The 15,599-nt window shown below is 40.6% G+C and overlaps 1 protein-coding gene across 8 annotated transcripts in view; it reads right to left on the bottom strand.

The window, feature by feature from the left end:
- MITF (melanocyte inducing transcription factor) overlaps positions 1–15,599 on the bottom strand; it is a 284,834-nt gene that overhangs the window by 17,375 nt on the left and 251,860 nt on the right. For 5 of the 8 annotated variants that reach the window (XM_040628571.1, XM_040628570.1, XM_040628572.1 and 2 more), the window contains 5 exons: positions 14,029–14,256; positions 12,888–12,971; positions 10,659–10,754; positions 3,558–3,675; positions 271–345 (listed from right to left, as the gene is read on the bottom strand). In XM_040628571.1, the coding sequence (XP_040484505.1) occupies positions 271–345; positions 3,558–3,675; positions 10,659–10,754; positions 12,888–12,971; positions 14,029–14,256 (601 nt within the window). The remainder of the gene's footprint in view (positions 1–270; positions 346–3,557; positions 3,676–10,658; positions 10,755–12,887; positions 12,972–14,028; positions 14,257–15,599) is intronic. The other 3 variants (XM_040628569.1, XM_040628568.1, XM_040628573.1) reach the window with 1 other exon arrangement.

Consider the following 15,599-nt stretch of genomic DNA (forward strand, 5'->3'; position numbering starts at 1 on the left):
CTCCCTCTCACCAAACACACACACACACACACACACAAAACTATTACTATAAATAAGCAAATACTCTTCAGAATACTGGGAAAAATTTTAATTTCATCATAGATAAAATACGGGAAAAACCTTACTTTCTCTGAAAAACATTTTTTCTTCCATAAATGTACCTTTAACAGCTAGGCATATCAATTTCCTCCCACAAGATTTCAAACAACTTTGATATAAGGGGGAACATCCACTCCACTATCGAACATCGTGAACATAAATCCAACTTACTCAAGTTGTGATTGTCCTTTTTTTGCCTCTCTTTAGCCAATGCTCTCGCTTCAGATTCTGTGGGAAAAATACACGCTGTGCACGTGAATGAAGTAATTAGAAACGGGAACTGTTTAAGGCACACAATGACGTAACTACAAAACATCTCATGTCCTAGATATATATGCAACCTTATCTGACCAGACTCTCCTAATTAAAAAAAATAGGGTTTTTAAAATCATGATTCTTCAAAAGCTTGTATTTTTTCAAAAGCAATATATATCAAATAAATGCAAAGTCCTGGCTTCTACAAAATGGTAAAAGACCAGTAACAAAGGTGTCTGACACACTACAAACATACAAGAAGAAAAATAACTAGAAAACTATGGAAATTTGCTGTTGATACTCTATTATCAGGAGTTGAATTTTCTTTTTTTTTTTCCCCAAGATTTGTTTATTTATTTCAGAAAGAGAGAGCATGAGCGGGAAGGGCAGAGCGAGAGGGAGAGAGAGAGATCTCAAGCAGACTCCCTGCAGTGGGCAGAGCCCTACTTGGGGCTTGATCCCAGGACCCTGAGATCACGACCTGAGCTGAAAACCAGGAGTTGGACACTTAACCAACCGAGCCACCCAGACGCCCCGGGAGTCAAATTTTCTTTTCATGCAACAGAACTTTTCGTTCTTTCTTTGATGCCTTTGTAACACACTGACATGAAAACTGGGGAGAGTAGCTATCATGTCAGATCTCTGACTGGTGGAAATGGACTCTTTTTTTTTTTTTTTTTGGAACTTGGAGCTAGGTTCCAACAGAACTTGCTAGAATGAAATGATGACCCTGAGGAACTCAGATCCTACTAGCCTGAGTTCATAAAAACAAAAATAGGACTAGGGTACAGAGAGGCCTTTGGTGGCAACTCCATCTGAAAAGATATATTTGCATCGCAACTCTTGCGAGATCTCTGTGGGGGGATGACTTTGCACCTTACAAAAGGCAAAACAAAACAGGAAAAAGACAGTTTGATTAATCTGGCCACTCTGGGACCTCTGTCACTTTCTTTTCACAAGTGGTATCTGAAACATTACACTACCATCATTCAGAGTTTTACCCAAAATTAAAAATCTTTTTTAGCATAACTCAAAGCCACTGAAGCTTATATATGTATACATATTTATTATTTCTGTATTATATATACTATATACATACATACAAATAATTCAGAAGCTGAATTATTTTAATTGGGAAGATCAATCCAAATCATTTTCTACTTTTTTTTCTCACATGTGCATTACAGACAGCTTTTATTTATACACCCTCCCCTTCAAGATCTTCATTTTTTTTTCTTTTCTTTTTTTTTTTTTTCTTTCAGTTTGCCATCCCCACAACCATGGTTTTCTGCCCGTCAACCTCAACCCACCAACTGTGGACCAGCTTTGGTCAAGGCAACCCTGTGAACTTATTCTGCCACCTGGTAGCTTCACCCACATCCTCTCCAAGGGGGCAGACTTGGCTTTGGCGGGGAGGGCTCTTTTCCAAGCTTAGATAACCCCCTGCAGCCTCAGGGTATTCTACAGTATTCATCCTCTCTTAGTAGTTAAGTGCCTGTACCTGGTTAACAATTCTTTATCTTAAACCTCCCCTGTTGAAATCACTGTGCCTCTGCTTCCTGACCGGATCCCAACACAGGTGGGAAAGATAATTTTTCCCCTTAGGTCACATCTGACTCCTAAGCCAATTCTCTTTTGGCTACCTCATGCTGCCTCTCAAGCTAGCAGTGTTCAGAACCCTAATTCCTGTCCATTTTCTCCTTTTCCTGGCATTTTACCCTTTTCCTGAATGGACTAGGCATCTTCTAAGATACAAGGTGATTCTAGACGTGTATAGTTCATTATATCTGCTTTGGTTTTTTTTAATAAATTAGTTTATACTCCCTTACCCATTTCTCTCACTCCCACCCCCTGCCTCTGTTGTTCTGTTTTTGAAGAAACAATCATATACATAAATCAAAAGTCTACTTTGGGGGCGCTGGGGGGCTCAGTCAGTTAAGCTTCGGACTCCGACTCCTGGTTCCAGCTCAGGTCATGACCTCAGGGCCGTCAGACTGAGCCCCACGTCCGGCTCTGTGCTCAGCTCGGACTCTGCTTGGGAGTCTCTCCTTTTCCCTCTTCCTTCACTCCTGCCCCTCTCTCCACTCATGCTCTCTCTCTCTCAAATAAATAAACTTTTTTTTAATCTAAAAAAAGAGTCTACTTTGCACGTAAGTTGTAAGAATTCTGTTCACACCATGCTAACCACATTTTATCATTATTTAGTATTGCCCTCGTATAGCATTATTTTCTAAGACTTCATGATACTTTTCCTTCCCGGGAGGGTGCCCGCTTTTTGTTGACTTTCAATGGGTTTTACATGGTAATTAATTTATTACCTCTTTTAACCCCAAACAATGTTTTTTTTTAAACTGTCTTTCTCCTGCCACAATCTTCTGAAGTATTTTTTTAAAAAGACACCCTTGAACAAACAGGAATTTTTTGCACCAAATGTATATTTCATATTCTCAGACTGTTCACCTAATCCTGCAAGATGCAAGGACCAAACATTAAAAAGGGGGATGAGGTGAGGGCCATAAAACTCAGCATGGTAGAATGCCAGTTCTAATGTAGTTTCGTCATGTTGTAATGGCCAAATGCCTTCCCTAAAGCGTTCAACAAAATGGCAAAATAGATAATTTCACACTTGCCTCAGGAACAAACAATTCACATTGCTCCATCTTATAATCTATTTTTTTTACTCTGTGTAATAAATCTTTTGCACATGATGTAGCAAAAATAACAGGAGGCATCTGTAAGATGTAAGAAATTCATTCTTACCCTATCGTGACAAAGCGGGCTTGAATGTGTGTCAAAGAACAATTCAGACCCGGGTTCTCAAACTGGAATGCCTCTAGGGGCTTGGCAAGTAACACAAACACCAGACTGGGTGGAGACATTTTATAATTAAAAGTGTTGCCTGCTGCCCCCACCCCAAAGGGGACAGCAGCCAAAGCCACAACGATGGGTGTCTATGGCATAATAATGGTGCCTTGGAGTGACAGCAGCCCCAACTCCCAGGACCTCAAGAAATACTGGAAAACAGGATTTTCAAGTATAAATCCTCCACCTTAAAATACTCCTCAATGATTTCACCACTGCACAGACCGAAAAGAAGTATGTCTACAAACTGGGAAGAGTCCGGAGGTTATAATTTTGATAACTTTGCTTGCCAGAAAATTAACAGAAAATCCCCAGGAGGAGGCACAGTTGCCAGTATTTACCTGTGAGCTCCCTTTTTATGTTGGGAAGGTTGGCCGGACAGGAGTTGCTGATGGTGAGGCCTGGGGGCGGCAGGCCTTGGTTGCCATAAAGGTCAATCAGATTTCCAGAGACAGGTAACTAGAAAGAGAAACAGTGACAGAAATGAACTGCTGAACAATTCCTAGGTTATTCAGCTAGAACCCAGATCTAGTCGGGACTTTATTTAAAAGAAATGGTTTATGTAAAAAAAAAAAAAAATCATTTTTTAAAACAGGAAAGCATGACATATTTACCTTTCCACTCACTTACATAAATGGTGACCTTAGCTCGTTCCCTTTGAAAGAAGAAAGGACGCAGAATCTCACCCCATAAGATGGCTCTACAACCAGCTTCTAGCTGTATTTTGAGCATGCAGACAGTGGCTAACGTGGCAAACTTCACCAGCCAGCACACCCAGTAGCGTATGGTCGATGTTTAGGAAATGCTGCTATTACTGTAAAATGGGGTTCTATGCGGCATGACGTTTTCACCAGATCAGGTTTGCCATCACAGTCACTTTTTTCCTTCCCTCTCTTCCCCTCTCCCTTTTTCTCTCTCTTTATTTTATAAGGAGAAGCAAAGAAAGGTGTTTTCTACTGGAAAAGAAATGGTTTCCTTATTGCTAAAGAAAAGCTCTTCCTTGAAACTGAAATCTTTCACAGAGCCACAAGAGGGAGCCCACTGACTTTAATAAAAGAACAAAAATTTACACTAAAAAAAAAAAAAAAAAAAAAGTAAAGAAATATTTAGCTCTCTCAAGCTAGCTTAAGAGTGTTTTCTCTCCAGTTCTGCACTGAATATTTTGAAGTAGTGAACTTCTTTCTGCCCCCGATGCTGATTTCCTTTTGTTGTATATGCATTTCCCTGTCCCTCGTCCACTGAAGGAGCTCAATGCACCCACGTTTATAGACGTTAAGAGGTTCCCACCCTCTGAAATAAAGTTCTGAATAGTAACTACGGGGGCACAGTTCAGTGACCCCACTATTGTAGTGCAGAAGCCCCCTATTCCCAGCTTCATTCAAACGAGTCCTGTAACTATTATAACTATTATTACTATTATTACCGAGGAAGACTTAGAGCATTTAGCCCACCCCATCCTTGATTCTACACTCTTAAGTTTCACTCTCCATCTGAGAAAAGTACTGGAGATGGCATTCAAGTTGTTCAGTGACCACGAGCTTTCGAGTAGAGATTATACTGCACATCTCACCTTTCCTTTTCTCCAATGGCCACTAACACACAGCTTTTTTAGTCACTGATAAATCAGTGACTGTGATTCTTAGCTGTCATTTTACTAAATGGTCTTATTTGAAATAGGTCACCTTCCGGGGTCAGTCTTGCTCAGTGCTCATTCTACTTTTGTCCAACTTAAGGCAGCAAAGTGAAAGGTGTGCAAATGTCTCAATACAGCCCTGTAGAGAGTCAGGGCATCAAAACTCATAAAGCTGCTAGGACATCTTGTAACCCCTCTGGATTCCAAAGATTTATCCTCCTATCTTTCTGGAGTTTCAGATTTTGAAGGAACTACTGAGAATTAATAAACCAAGAATGTGGCTTCAAGATTCAATGCAACAAGCTAAAAAAATATTTCCATGCCTCTAGACATACGAATCATATCTACCATCTTTTCAAATGCAAACTGTAAGCAAAACAACGCAATTGTGTTATTGTGATGATTTGTTAGGGAAAATTAATAGGCAAGAGATCCATACAGTAAGCTCAAAAAAAAAAAAAAAAAAACCTCTAAGTCCTCAATGGATTTACACTGAACGGACCGATAACTAATTATAAGCTTCTCTGGGACATGAACATGTTTTCTAAACACATTCTAAAGGAAACTATGTGCACGTATACTTAGTAAATGCAGAATCATATGGAGGGAGGGAGGGAGGGAGACAGAGAGAGACAGAGGGCAAAAGAAACAAAAGCTGGGAATGAGACACAGACAAAACACAAGGGGAGGGGTGGAAACAAAAAAGAGAGACACATGTACACAGAAGGGAAGAGAGGTAGAAAGACGGATGAGAGACATTCAGGACGGGGTTGGGGTGGAAGAGCACAGGCTTGGGGACACCCAGACACGAATGCGCTGGGCAGACCAGACTGCTGTGAGTGACAAGGACTGACAGCCGTACCCGCCAAGAAGGGAGATGAATTAAAATCCCTATAACAAGATACCTTATCGGATCCTTCACTGAGGTCAGACATCATTACTTCCAGTCCAAAAAGCGGCTTATAACCCTCCTCCTACTTCTCTAGAAGATTTCCTGCTTCGGCTGCTTTTCCAATACTTGCCGATTAGGAGTCGGCAGTATAGAATCTCCCGGAATATTTTGCTGGGGAACAGTATTTTTGTGGGCTCCTACTCTGGGCCAGGCACTTTATCTATGCTGTCTTAATTGATTTTACAAAGAAGAGCCATGGCTCTCACTCCGTCTGAACAGAGCTTTGTGGCAGGGGGTACATACACTATGTTAATAGCAGTATTTGGGGGGCAGTGTCAGCTGCCGATAAACCAATTCGAAACTGCAATTTTCAATTAATCTCCAACTGATTCTAAGCAAATAAAAACCTAGCTGCTCACTAGCCAAGTACAGATAGTCAAATTTGCAAATTAATAGTGCAGGCTGGCTTAGGAGTCCGAGAACTAGGTTAAGACCTGCCTGTGTTACTGACCTGCTGTGTGATACTAACCTCTCTGAGGCATGGTGCCCCCTTTCGAAAGTGGCAATCCTATCACCCCTCTCACAGGCTTTTCTACCAACTAGAGGTCGAGTGGGTGAAACACGGTATTTAAGTGATCAATACTGCCATGTTGAGTAATGTAATTTTCTACAAAGTACTGTATTCCCAGTCTGTTTTCAACAGTCAAGTTCATTTCCACTTGGACCGACTACGCCATGCGCCATGTTAATTGCTAAGTATCCTGTCAACCAATGCACCAATTTTACCAGACTACAGTGCAAATCTAAACACAGGAATCAAGGGAACTACAGGGCTGGACTAACCGCCCAGTGTTCAAATCCGGCTTCTCCATTGTCAGTGGAGGGCATTTGTCAATGTCTAGAGCCATTTTTTGGGTGTCACAACTGGGGGAGAGGATACCGCTGACATCTAGTGGGTAGAGGCCAGGGATGCTGCTAAACACCCTACAATGGGCGGGACAGCCCCCCAACAAACAATTATCCATCCCATCCCAAATATTAGTCATGCTGAAAGCGAGAGACTGCCCCGAAATGGTGCCTTACACGTTCTTTGTTATTAATGGCTGTCATTTGTTGAAGCTACTAAAAGGAAGGTTGGTGAAACGTGGCTAATTAACAATCAGCCATGCATATTTAAGAAAGGATTCTGTGGTTCCCCTGCTGGGTTAGAAAAACTAACCCATAAACATTGTAACTGGGTCAAAATAAGATCTTTGGAGCTAAGGAAGAGGAAGAGGCATGTTCTGCTAACGTGGCTATGCTGTGTCTTTGCTGGGTTTTTATCCGGCGCATTCACCTGATGGACAAGATTTCACCTCCCGCATACAAGCTGTACAATGGACAGAAGCCACGGTCTGATGGGGACAAAGAAAGAGAAGGTAGACACATGTGGGTCTGTGCCCCAAACTTGGTCTGAATTGAGTTCTTCAATGTTCTCCTCCACCAAAATGAATATTTTTCCAAGTAAATGATCATTGTAAAATGTTATTATTTTTTTCTTTCTGGATGTTCCCCTTCTCTGCATATCAATTGAGCACTGTTAGCACAAGTAAACTGGGACTTTTATTCTTTGTTTGTAATGGTACAAGAGGGCCCTTGTGCTCTCAGAATAGTTATTTCTAGACTCCAATTCCCTTAGGATAGTTTCCTCTCTAAGTGCTCCCTCCACTTCATTTTTTTTAAGAAGTTAACTTGAAATAAAGCATATCAAAGAATCAAATAAAAGGGAAAAAATGCCTAACACGAAGAACATTAAGTTTAAACTCTATTGGGGGGGTTAAAATGTTAGTGAGTTGTTGATAGCTTTATTATTTATTTTGACAACCCAAACTCAAAATTAACTAAGAATAAGAGCTAGTAACTAACATTTAGTAAGAACATATCAGAACCAAGATTCTTCTAAAGGCTTTTTGTAGATTAACTCTTACAATTTTCATTCGGATTCTATTGTTTTAGATGCTATTATTATTCCCATTTTTCAGACAAAGAGAGAGGCAGAGAGGTCAAATAGCTCACTCAAGAGTAGGCACTGAATTCAGCTATCTGGCTCACAGTCTGTGGACCTAACCTCTATTTTATACGGTGTCTCCTCTCACAGCAAACTGCTGAAACAGTTTTGTCATGGGCTGGCTCCAAAGGGGCTACATTTAGACTTTTTCAGGGTGGAAATATAGAGAAGTAATGAATACCTAGACAGTCAGTGACATCTGAGGGTGGCCACAAGTTACTCCTCCCCTGGCTGGCAATTAATTCAACCCTGCCCAGGGGATCTTTCCTATCCAGGAACTCCCCTAAGATGGCCCCTCTGCCCCTGAATTATCCTCCTCCCTTCAACGTCTGACAGGGTGTCCCCTTCCCAGACTGGTGAGCCCCATGAAAACAGGAAGCCTACTGTACTCATTTTTACCCACAGCACCTCGCCCAGGGCTGGTGACATATTAGGTATTTAATAAACACTAATTCAATCTTAAAGTTAGCTTAGAAGTAGTCAGCTAACGAAGGGGTAAGATTTCTATTCTAATGCAGAATGACTGAGGAGACAGGGGTGTTCAGTCTAAGGGAGAGAAGCAATTGGGGGTCTTGAGAACTGTCTTCAGAAGGGTTGTCATGAGGACAAGTTCTCCATGAGGGCGAACTAGACCCATGTCTGGAATTCATAGAGAGACACACTGTGAGTAATATCTGGATTATTAAGTATGATGTTATTTTGAAGTAGAGTTGGGACACATTACGGATGTTCAAGGAATATCACCGGAATAAAACACTATCAAAATTATTTGTTATTGTAAGAAATTATACTTAATATAGGTATTGTTGAGTACAACTTACGTTTCCAATGCTAAATACTACATATGCTTTATGAGATGACCATGGGAGGTAGGTACAATTATCAGTCCAATTTTAGAGATGGAGAAATGTAGAACTTCAAGAAGCTAAGTAACATGCTGGGTCACGGGAAATGGCAGACTTTGGATATGAACCTAGATACGATCACAAATCTCCAACTCCTAACCTCAGTGCTTTCCAGCCTCTCTTGTGAATTAGTGCATGTCCTTCATTAAAGGCCTTCCAGAAGATGGATGCCTAGTTTTTCTTTGTATGGGGGGAGGGATACAGAAGATATGCAAGAGGAGGCTAAAGCACTGAGTACCAGATTGGTTCAGATGACTTCAAGGTCCTCACCATTAGAGAAAATTTTAGAAATGATTTGTAAAAAATCATAATAACTTTAGAGTCCTCCTAGTATGACTAGATACCACCCGACACCACTGACAAAATGACCACCCTCATCAAGCAAAGTTCCTCGGGGATGACTGGGCCATTGCTAATAATTGCTGCTAGGGCACTGAAAATGTTGTAAATATACCCATGTCTCTGGGTACATTTATAAATTCCATAGTGCAAGGTCTCCCAAGTGTCCTGCTCACATTGATCCTAGGATTCTGACCGCTGACAAGTATAGTCTGCCTCACAAGAGGGACAAAGTTGGACACAGAAGGGTTCTACAGAAGCAACCAAGGGCTCCAAAAGGGTGGGGAGAGTCTGACACGGAGACATCTGTCAAGACTGCAGAACACCTAGTTCTTTCAGAATCAGGGAGTGAATTTACATGGGTAGGAAGTTGACAGAAATTAAAGATCCCAGAAAAGACTTCGGGGTGGCCAGGGAAGTCCTCACCCCTCAGGACTCCAGATAAATGAACTGAAAGAACAGGACCAAGATGGAAAAAAGAAAATGCGACCTATAAAACTTAGTTCACTAAGAATTTTGGTGTAAGTAAGTAAGGGCTATCATGTTCCCTGGCTGAGGGAATTTATTATATGAATTTATTCTTTAAAAAAATTTTCTCTTGTGGTAAAGATACATATGACATAAAATTTAGCGTCTTAATCATTTTGAAGTGCACAGTTTAGTAGTGTTAAGTCTATGCACACTGTTGTGAAATACACCTCTAGAATTTTTTCATATTGCAAATATCAAACTCTATATCATTAAAGAACAACTCCCCTTCACACCTTTTCCCCTATGGGAGTTAGTCTTTTAAACACAGGTTATTAAAGAATATGACAGTCTCATGGCATTGCTCTCATAGAAAACAGAAAAAGATCAGACAAGGTATTCAAAGCCTACTGAGAAGTCCTGACTCTGACACATCGAAGCTATGTAATCCCGTGTAAGACCAGCTAACCTTTCTTAATCCTAAAAATGAGGGCAATGATACCACCCCAACTTGACCCAGAGAATTATTGCAAGGACTAGATTCACAGAATTGTTAGAAGGACTAAATAAGATCTACAATAAGACTTTAGCAAAATGGAAACATAAGACACCATTGTAAGGAGTGAAAAAAAAAAAAAGTAGGGGCAAGGCTCCAAATTACAGAGAGAAGTAAATTTAATAAACCACTAATTTATTAACCAAAATCAGAATAAATTTGGCTATTGAAGAAAGGCACCTCGAATGTCAGTCACTCTATTACCTGTGAAGAGGAAGGTACTGCCCTTAAAAACTGCATTCATTTTTCAGGCCAACTAGAATGCTACTGTGAATAGTACAATCCACAGTATTCCCCTTGGTGGCAGTGTACTAAGTTGGGCATTAGATGTCAGGGGGAATTGGAAGGCCTAATGTCCTACTGAAAGTGGACTTGGACTCTGGGGAACGCAGAGCTTTATCATGGGGTTACCGATAAACCCATGAGAAATTCTTAATTTCTGATGTCAAAGTCACTTCTTTGTGATCCTGAAATAACTCTCTGTTTTATTACTAATAAATTTCTCAATCGATCACTTGCAGAAATAAACTAAAAGTTCGGGAAAAGGGAGAGAACACTGGAAATATCTCTAGATTTAAAAAAAAAAAAAAAGCCTTCAATACCGTATTTGCCATTTGCAAAGCAGGATCCATCAATCCCAGGATTTCTTCATTATAACTTGATTCTAGGCTAATGATGTCATCGATTACATCATCCATCTGTAGGAAAAAGAGCAACGTAAGAGAGACAAACATAAGCAGAAACTGTGCAAAGCCACCCAAAAAGAGATCCATGGTCTTTTCTCACCCTAAGCACTAATGTGCTTCAGATAGATGCTACAAAATTATTGCCCTCTTCCTCCCAAGTATGAACATCACGGAAGGTCATGGACACTAACAGGTGATAAGGACGACATGTGCAACCAGAATTTAGTGAGGGATTACTAGGTGCCAGGCACCGGGTTCAGGGCTTTTGATGGGTTAAATTATTTCCCCCCTCAGAATAGCCCTATCAGGGTAGGTACTATCAGTATATCTGTTTGCCAGGTGAAGTAAATGAGAAGCAACTTGCCCAAAGTCATACACGGAAGAGGGTTAGAGGCACAACCTGAACCCATGCTCTCCAGGGCTATGCTCAACTGCCTCCCCAAACAGGCAAGATGGAGGATGGCTGCCATTTCTTTTTTTTCCCTCTCAAGACCATACCCCCTGGCCTTTGTAGACCCTCCTTACAGTAAGACGACCCAGCTGGTAACTCAGACCTTTGCTCTCCTAGGGACGTGTGGGGCACTGGGGCTCTCAGGCTGCTGGCTAACCCTGCACGGATCCTTCAATGACTAGTGAAATAAGTTTCTCCTTGTACAGCTGCCAGTGTGCTCGGTACTCCCGGGGGAGTACACCAGGACGACGTTATCATTACAGTCATGGAGCTGACGTTCCCACTAGATCAATTTTATTCCTGAAGTACCAAAACATCAGTTATGATAATAAACAACGGTGATTACATGTGCATTGCAGCAGTTGCAAAGACAAGGCTGTGAAAACATTTCTTTGTAAACACCTGATGTATTTGAGCTGGTTGGGGTGTGTGTGTGTGTGTGTGTGTGTGTGTGTGTGAACATGCACACATGCTTGGAAATAAATAGTGCTTCACAAGTACACAATGAAATCTCAACACTCAGAGGAATGCTCCTTTACGTCTTTTTACCATTTCCAATGAAAGGGGACAGGCTCCAGTGCCACAGGGCTTGGAATCCTCATTCTCCTACTTTCTGTATTAGGGGCAAAGCCTTCAATATTTAAGAGCTTCAAAAGGCCAATCAGGAAAATGGGGCTAATAATACTCACTGCCTTATTGGATTCTTGTGAGATTTCAGGATAAACCATATAAAATGCTCACAGTGCCATGGATATAGTAAACATTCAAAAAAAAATGAGGGTTATTAAGTGACCCCCGAAGAAGAAGAATTGCAGGTCAGTTCTGAATAACTGCCAGCAGTTTACTAGTTTCATTTCTGGATACACCACTTTTGTTTGTTTGCTTTCAAGAGATGATTTTCTAATTGAGCTGAATAGGCAAATGGGCCAGAGGACTTATGATCAACCCTTCATTGTAAATTCTTTTAGGGAAATAAAATTAGTGGGCTTGGTGTGATAGTTTTTTTTAAATAATTTCTTTTTCTGATAAAAAAAGAACCACAAAAGCAAGTTAATAACAGGAAATATAGAAAAGCAAAAAAAAAAAAAATTTCAATGGTTCTTCTTCTCTTTTATATCTATACACACATTTTAAAATACATAAATATGTTAATAAATGTAACATTATTTATATATCTATTAAATAGGATGTTCTAGAAGAATCTCTGATCACTTGGGAAAAATACATGAAGTATTATTAAATTAATAAAGCTTCCATTGCGTGTTTCATGAGATTCCATTTTATAAAACAATATATAGATCTCTGTCACACACACACACAATCACATGCATAGCGTGGTTTTACTAATAGCCTGTTGCAGTTGCTACCCTACACATGTGTGTAACACGTTGATGATGGCATCTAAGTAAAGTACAGCATATTATATTTTATGTATCAAAATTTACGTATTTCAAGCACTTTTTAATGACTTGAAGCAACTTAGGGAATGTGCATTTTAAGTTTAATTTCCCAGAGTTATTTAATCATGAGACACTATGAAGAAAATGGCCCTGTTCATAGCTTTCTCTATTTAAAAAAAAAAAAAATCAATGAGGGGAAAAAAACCCTTAAGTCATCAGGAAGGTGTGATGAGCCACAAATATAGATTCTCGTTACACAGTGTCACATCCTTGGGCTGCCGAGTCATTCAGTACCTGCATGCACGACGCTCGTGAATGCGTGTTCATAGTTGGGCATTCGCTTTCCGCCCTGTTTTGCTCTTCAAACTTATAAAATCCCTGCAAAAACACAAGCAAAATCAGCCCATGACTTGGATTTGCAAATGACTTTTCAATGACATGTTCACACGAGGCTGATGGTGCAGCAACAAGATGGACTAATAAGCTTTCAAACAAAGTGGATCTGACCGAGAAATAAAATAGTGCGGAAAGAACTTCCATCGAGTCAGCTTGACAGAGGACAAATACGGACAGAGAGAAATAAGACAGTTGGTTTGGGCACAGGGGAAAAGACTTAGTCCCCCTAGAAATTAAAATTCAGCAACTTCAGAAGAGTCACCTCTGAAATCACATGGACATTTCAGAGTACACTAAAACTCCATTAAAACGAGGCTTATCATCTCGTAATTTGGAAATACAGGCATTAAATCACAACTCTCCCCTCAGGCATTTTTATGCTTCCAATTTTGATGCAACAATTAGCTTGAGGTGTGTTTGGATCTCGTCTCCAATCCAGCCTTTACAAAAGCAGATTTCACGGCAGCGGCAATCTTATTACAAAACGGAATTTATCTAGCAATTAAAACCTTTGCCTTTCTGTTAAATTCTCATGTGCTACATTATTCAAATCCATCCACGCACATTCTGTGCTTTTTTTTTTTTTCTTCAACTCAGGGAGAAATAAAAATAATATTCCAGACATTCACAACAAGCGGAACTTCTAAACCGCCTGTCCCACACCTTTTCTATTTTTGCTTTGCCTTCTCCACCTTGCCTTCTCCTCCTCTGCATTTTTACTGCTTTGTAAATGGAAAGGCATTGAAGAGAAGAGAGCGCTCGGCTGACGGAGCAGAAACTGGGTGGGAGAGAAAGTGTCCTCGCCTCCACGTCCCACTCTGGAGCGGCCAGGTGTCCCGTCCTGAGCCACAACCCAATAGAACCCAGTGACGGCGTGAAGAGGCCGGAGGGCAGCGGCCACACCGCAGAATCTGGGACAAAGGCTGGCGCGCGTGGCCCCGCAGACAGATAAAAGAGTCCACAGTCAAGTGTGGGAATAATATCCAACAGACATTCATTTAGTGTAAGAAGACAGGAGAGGGGAGGAGACATGAATTACCTCTTTTTCACAGTTGGAGTTAAGTGTGAGCATAGCCATGGGGCTGTTGGGTGCGCTGCTCCCCGGCACTGGTGGCATGACATGATCGCCAGGCTGGTTTGGACATGGCAAGCTCAGGACTTGGTTGGCATGTTTATTTGCTAAAGTGGTAGAAAGGTACTGCTTTACCTGCTGCCTTTGGGCTTGCTGTATGTGGTACTTGGTGGGGTTTTCGAGGTGGGTCTGCACCTGAACATAGCCACGGAGGGAAGAGAAGACAGCGCCGTTATTCGTGAGTTTCGGTCGGCTCTTTTCTCACGCACAAACATGAGACTGGCCAGTCCACCAACAGAATAAATTATTAAGCCCCTGTTATGTACCAGGCACTGTGCTAATGGATTTTGATATTACCGAAGTTTAAAGTCTAACTCTCAGGATTTGGGGTAATACTTTGCCCTGTTTTATTTCCCTGCTAATTAGCAGCACATCTCTTTGAAACCTTGTGCCCTTTTTGCTCGTGTCCAATAATTTAAAATTTGCAACCATCTGGAGGGTCAAACTTTCCCCAGCACGACTGTAAGGGTTTACTGAGATCAGAATGACAATCTAGAAAAAGGAGCATAACAATTTATTTTACTTCCCTTGGCAAACAGAACAGTTTTCTGTTTAAAAACAACAACAAACCTCCTTAAGAGCCAGCTGTAAAACGGTTGTAGAAAATAAACAGAAACATTCTGATGATTAAATCAACTAGTTGTAGATTAATTCCTCCCACTTTCATTTGGACATGATTATTCAACATTTTAATTAAGATCTTGAACTCAACATAAAAAACAATTCTCCAGGAAGCAGTTTCTTTCAAAACGCCCCACACTTACATGTGTGTGTTTTTCAAGGCATGACTGTGAAGCCACCAGGATCTTTTTCCTCCTTTCTTATAAACCCTAATACAGAATTAAAAATGCTTTTTTTTTTAAAATCAATGATACTCAATTTAAAGTTACTTTTTCCTGGATAACACAATTTAATCTTATGAGCTCTGAACAGGAGCTGATGGAGAGAGCACAGCCAGGCACTAGGGGAAAAAATACCCCACTAATATTTACTTTGTTCAAAACCACATTGAATTACTTCTTAAGGTATCAAACAGTAAACAGCATTAAACTAGTAGACCTGCACTTATTGGAAAGAGTACAATAACATGAAAAGGTGAATTACTCAATTTATTGCATTACATTTCAGACACTAAAGATGAATAAGAATAAAGCTCACCTGATAGTGATTATATTCTAGCATTTCCAGCATAACAACGTTTTAGGTGGCCCCAATCCAACGAGAAACGGTAGGCTATTCACTCCCTCTACTTTCTGTAATTCCGATTCGAAGACTGACTGGCATAGAGAAGGCACTATAAACAAGGTATCCCGAGACACCACCGGAAACTTTATCACAGCAGCCCTGCTTATAATAACCTAAGCTAATTAGTTATGCATGTTAAAAAAAAAAAACACACCATTCGCACAAGAGGCTTTTTTTTTTTTTTGGAAGCCCTACGAGTTTGGTCTTCAATATTGGTATCAATTCTCCCCCCT

The sequence above is a fragment of the Ursus maritimus genome, unplaced genomic scaffold, assembly GCF_017311325.1.
Source record: "Ursus maritimus isolate PB19 unplaced genomic scaffold, ASM1731132v1 scaffold_14, whole genome shotgun sequence".
Taxonomy (NCBI): domain Eukaryota; kingdom Metazoa; phylum Chordata; class Mammalia; order Carnivora; family Ursidae; genus Ursus; species Ursus maritimus.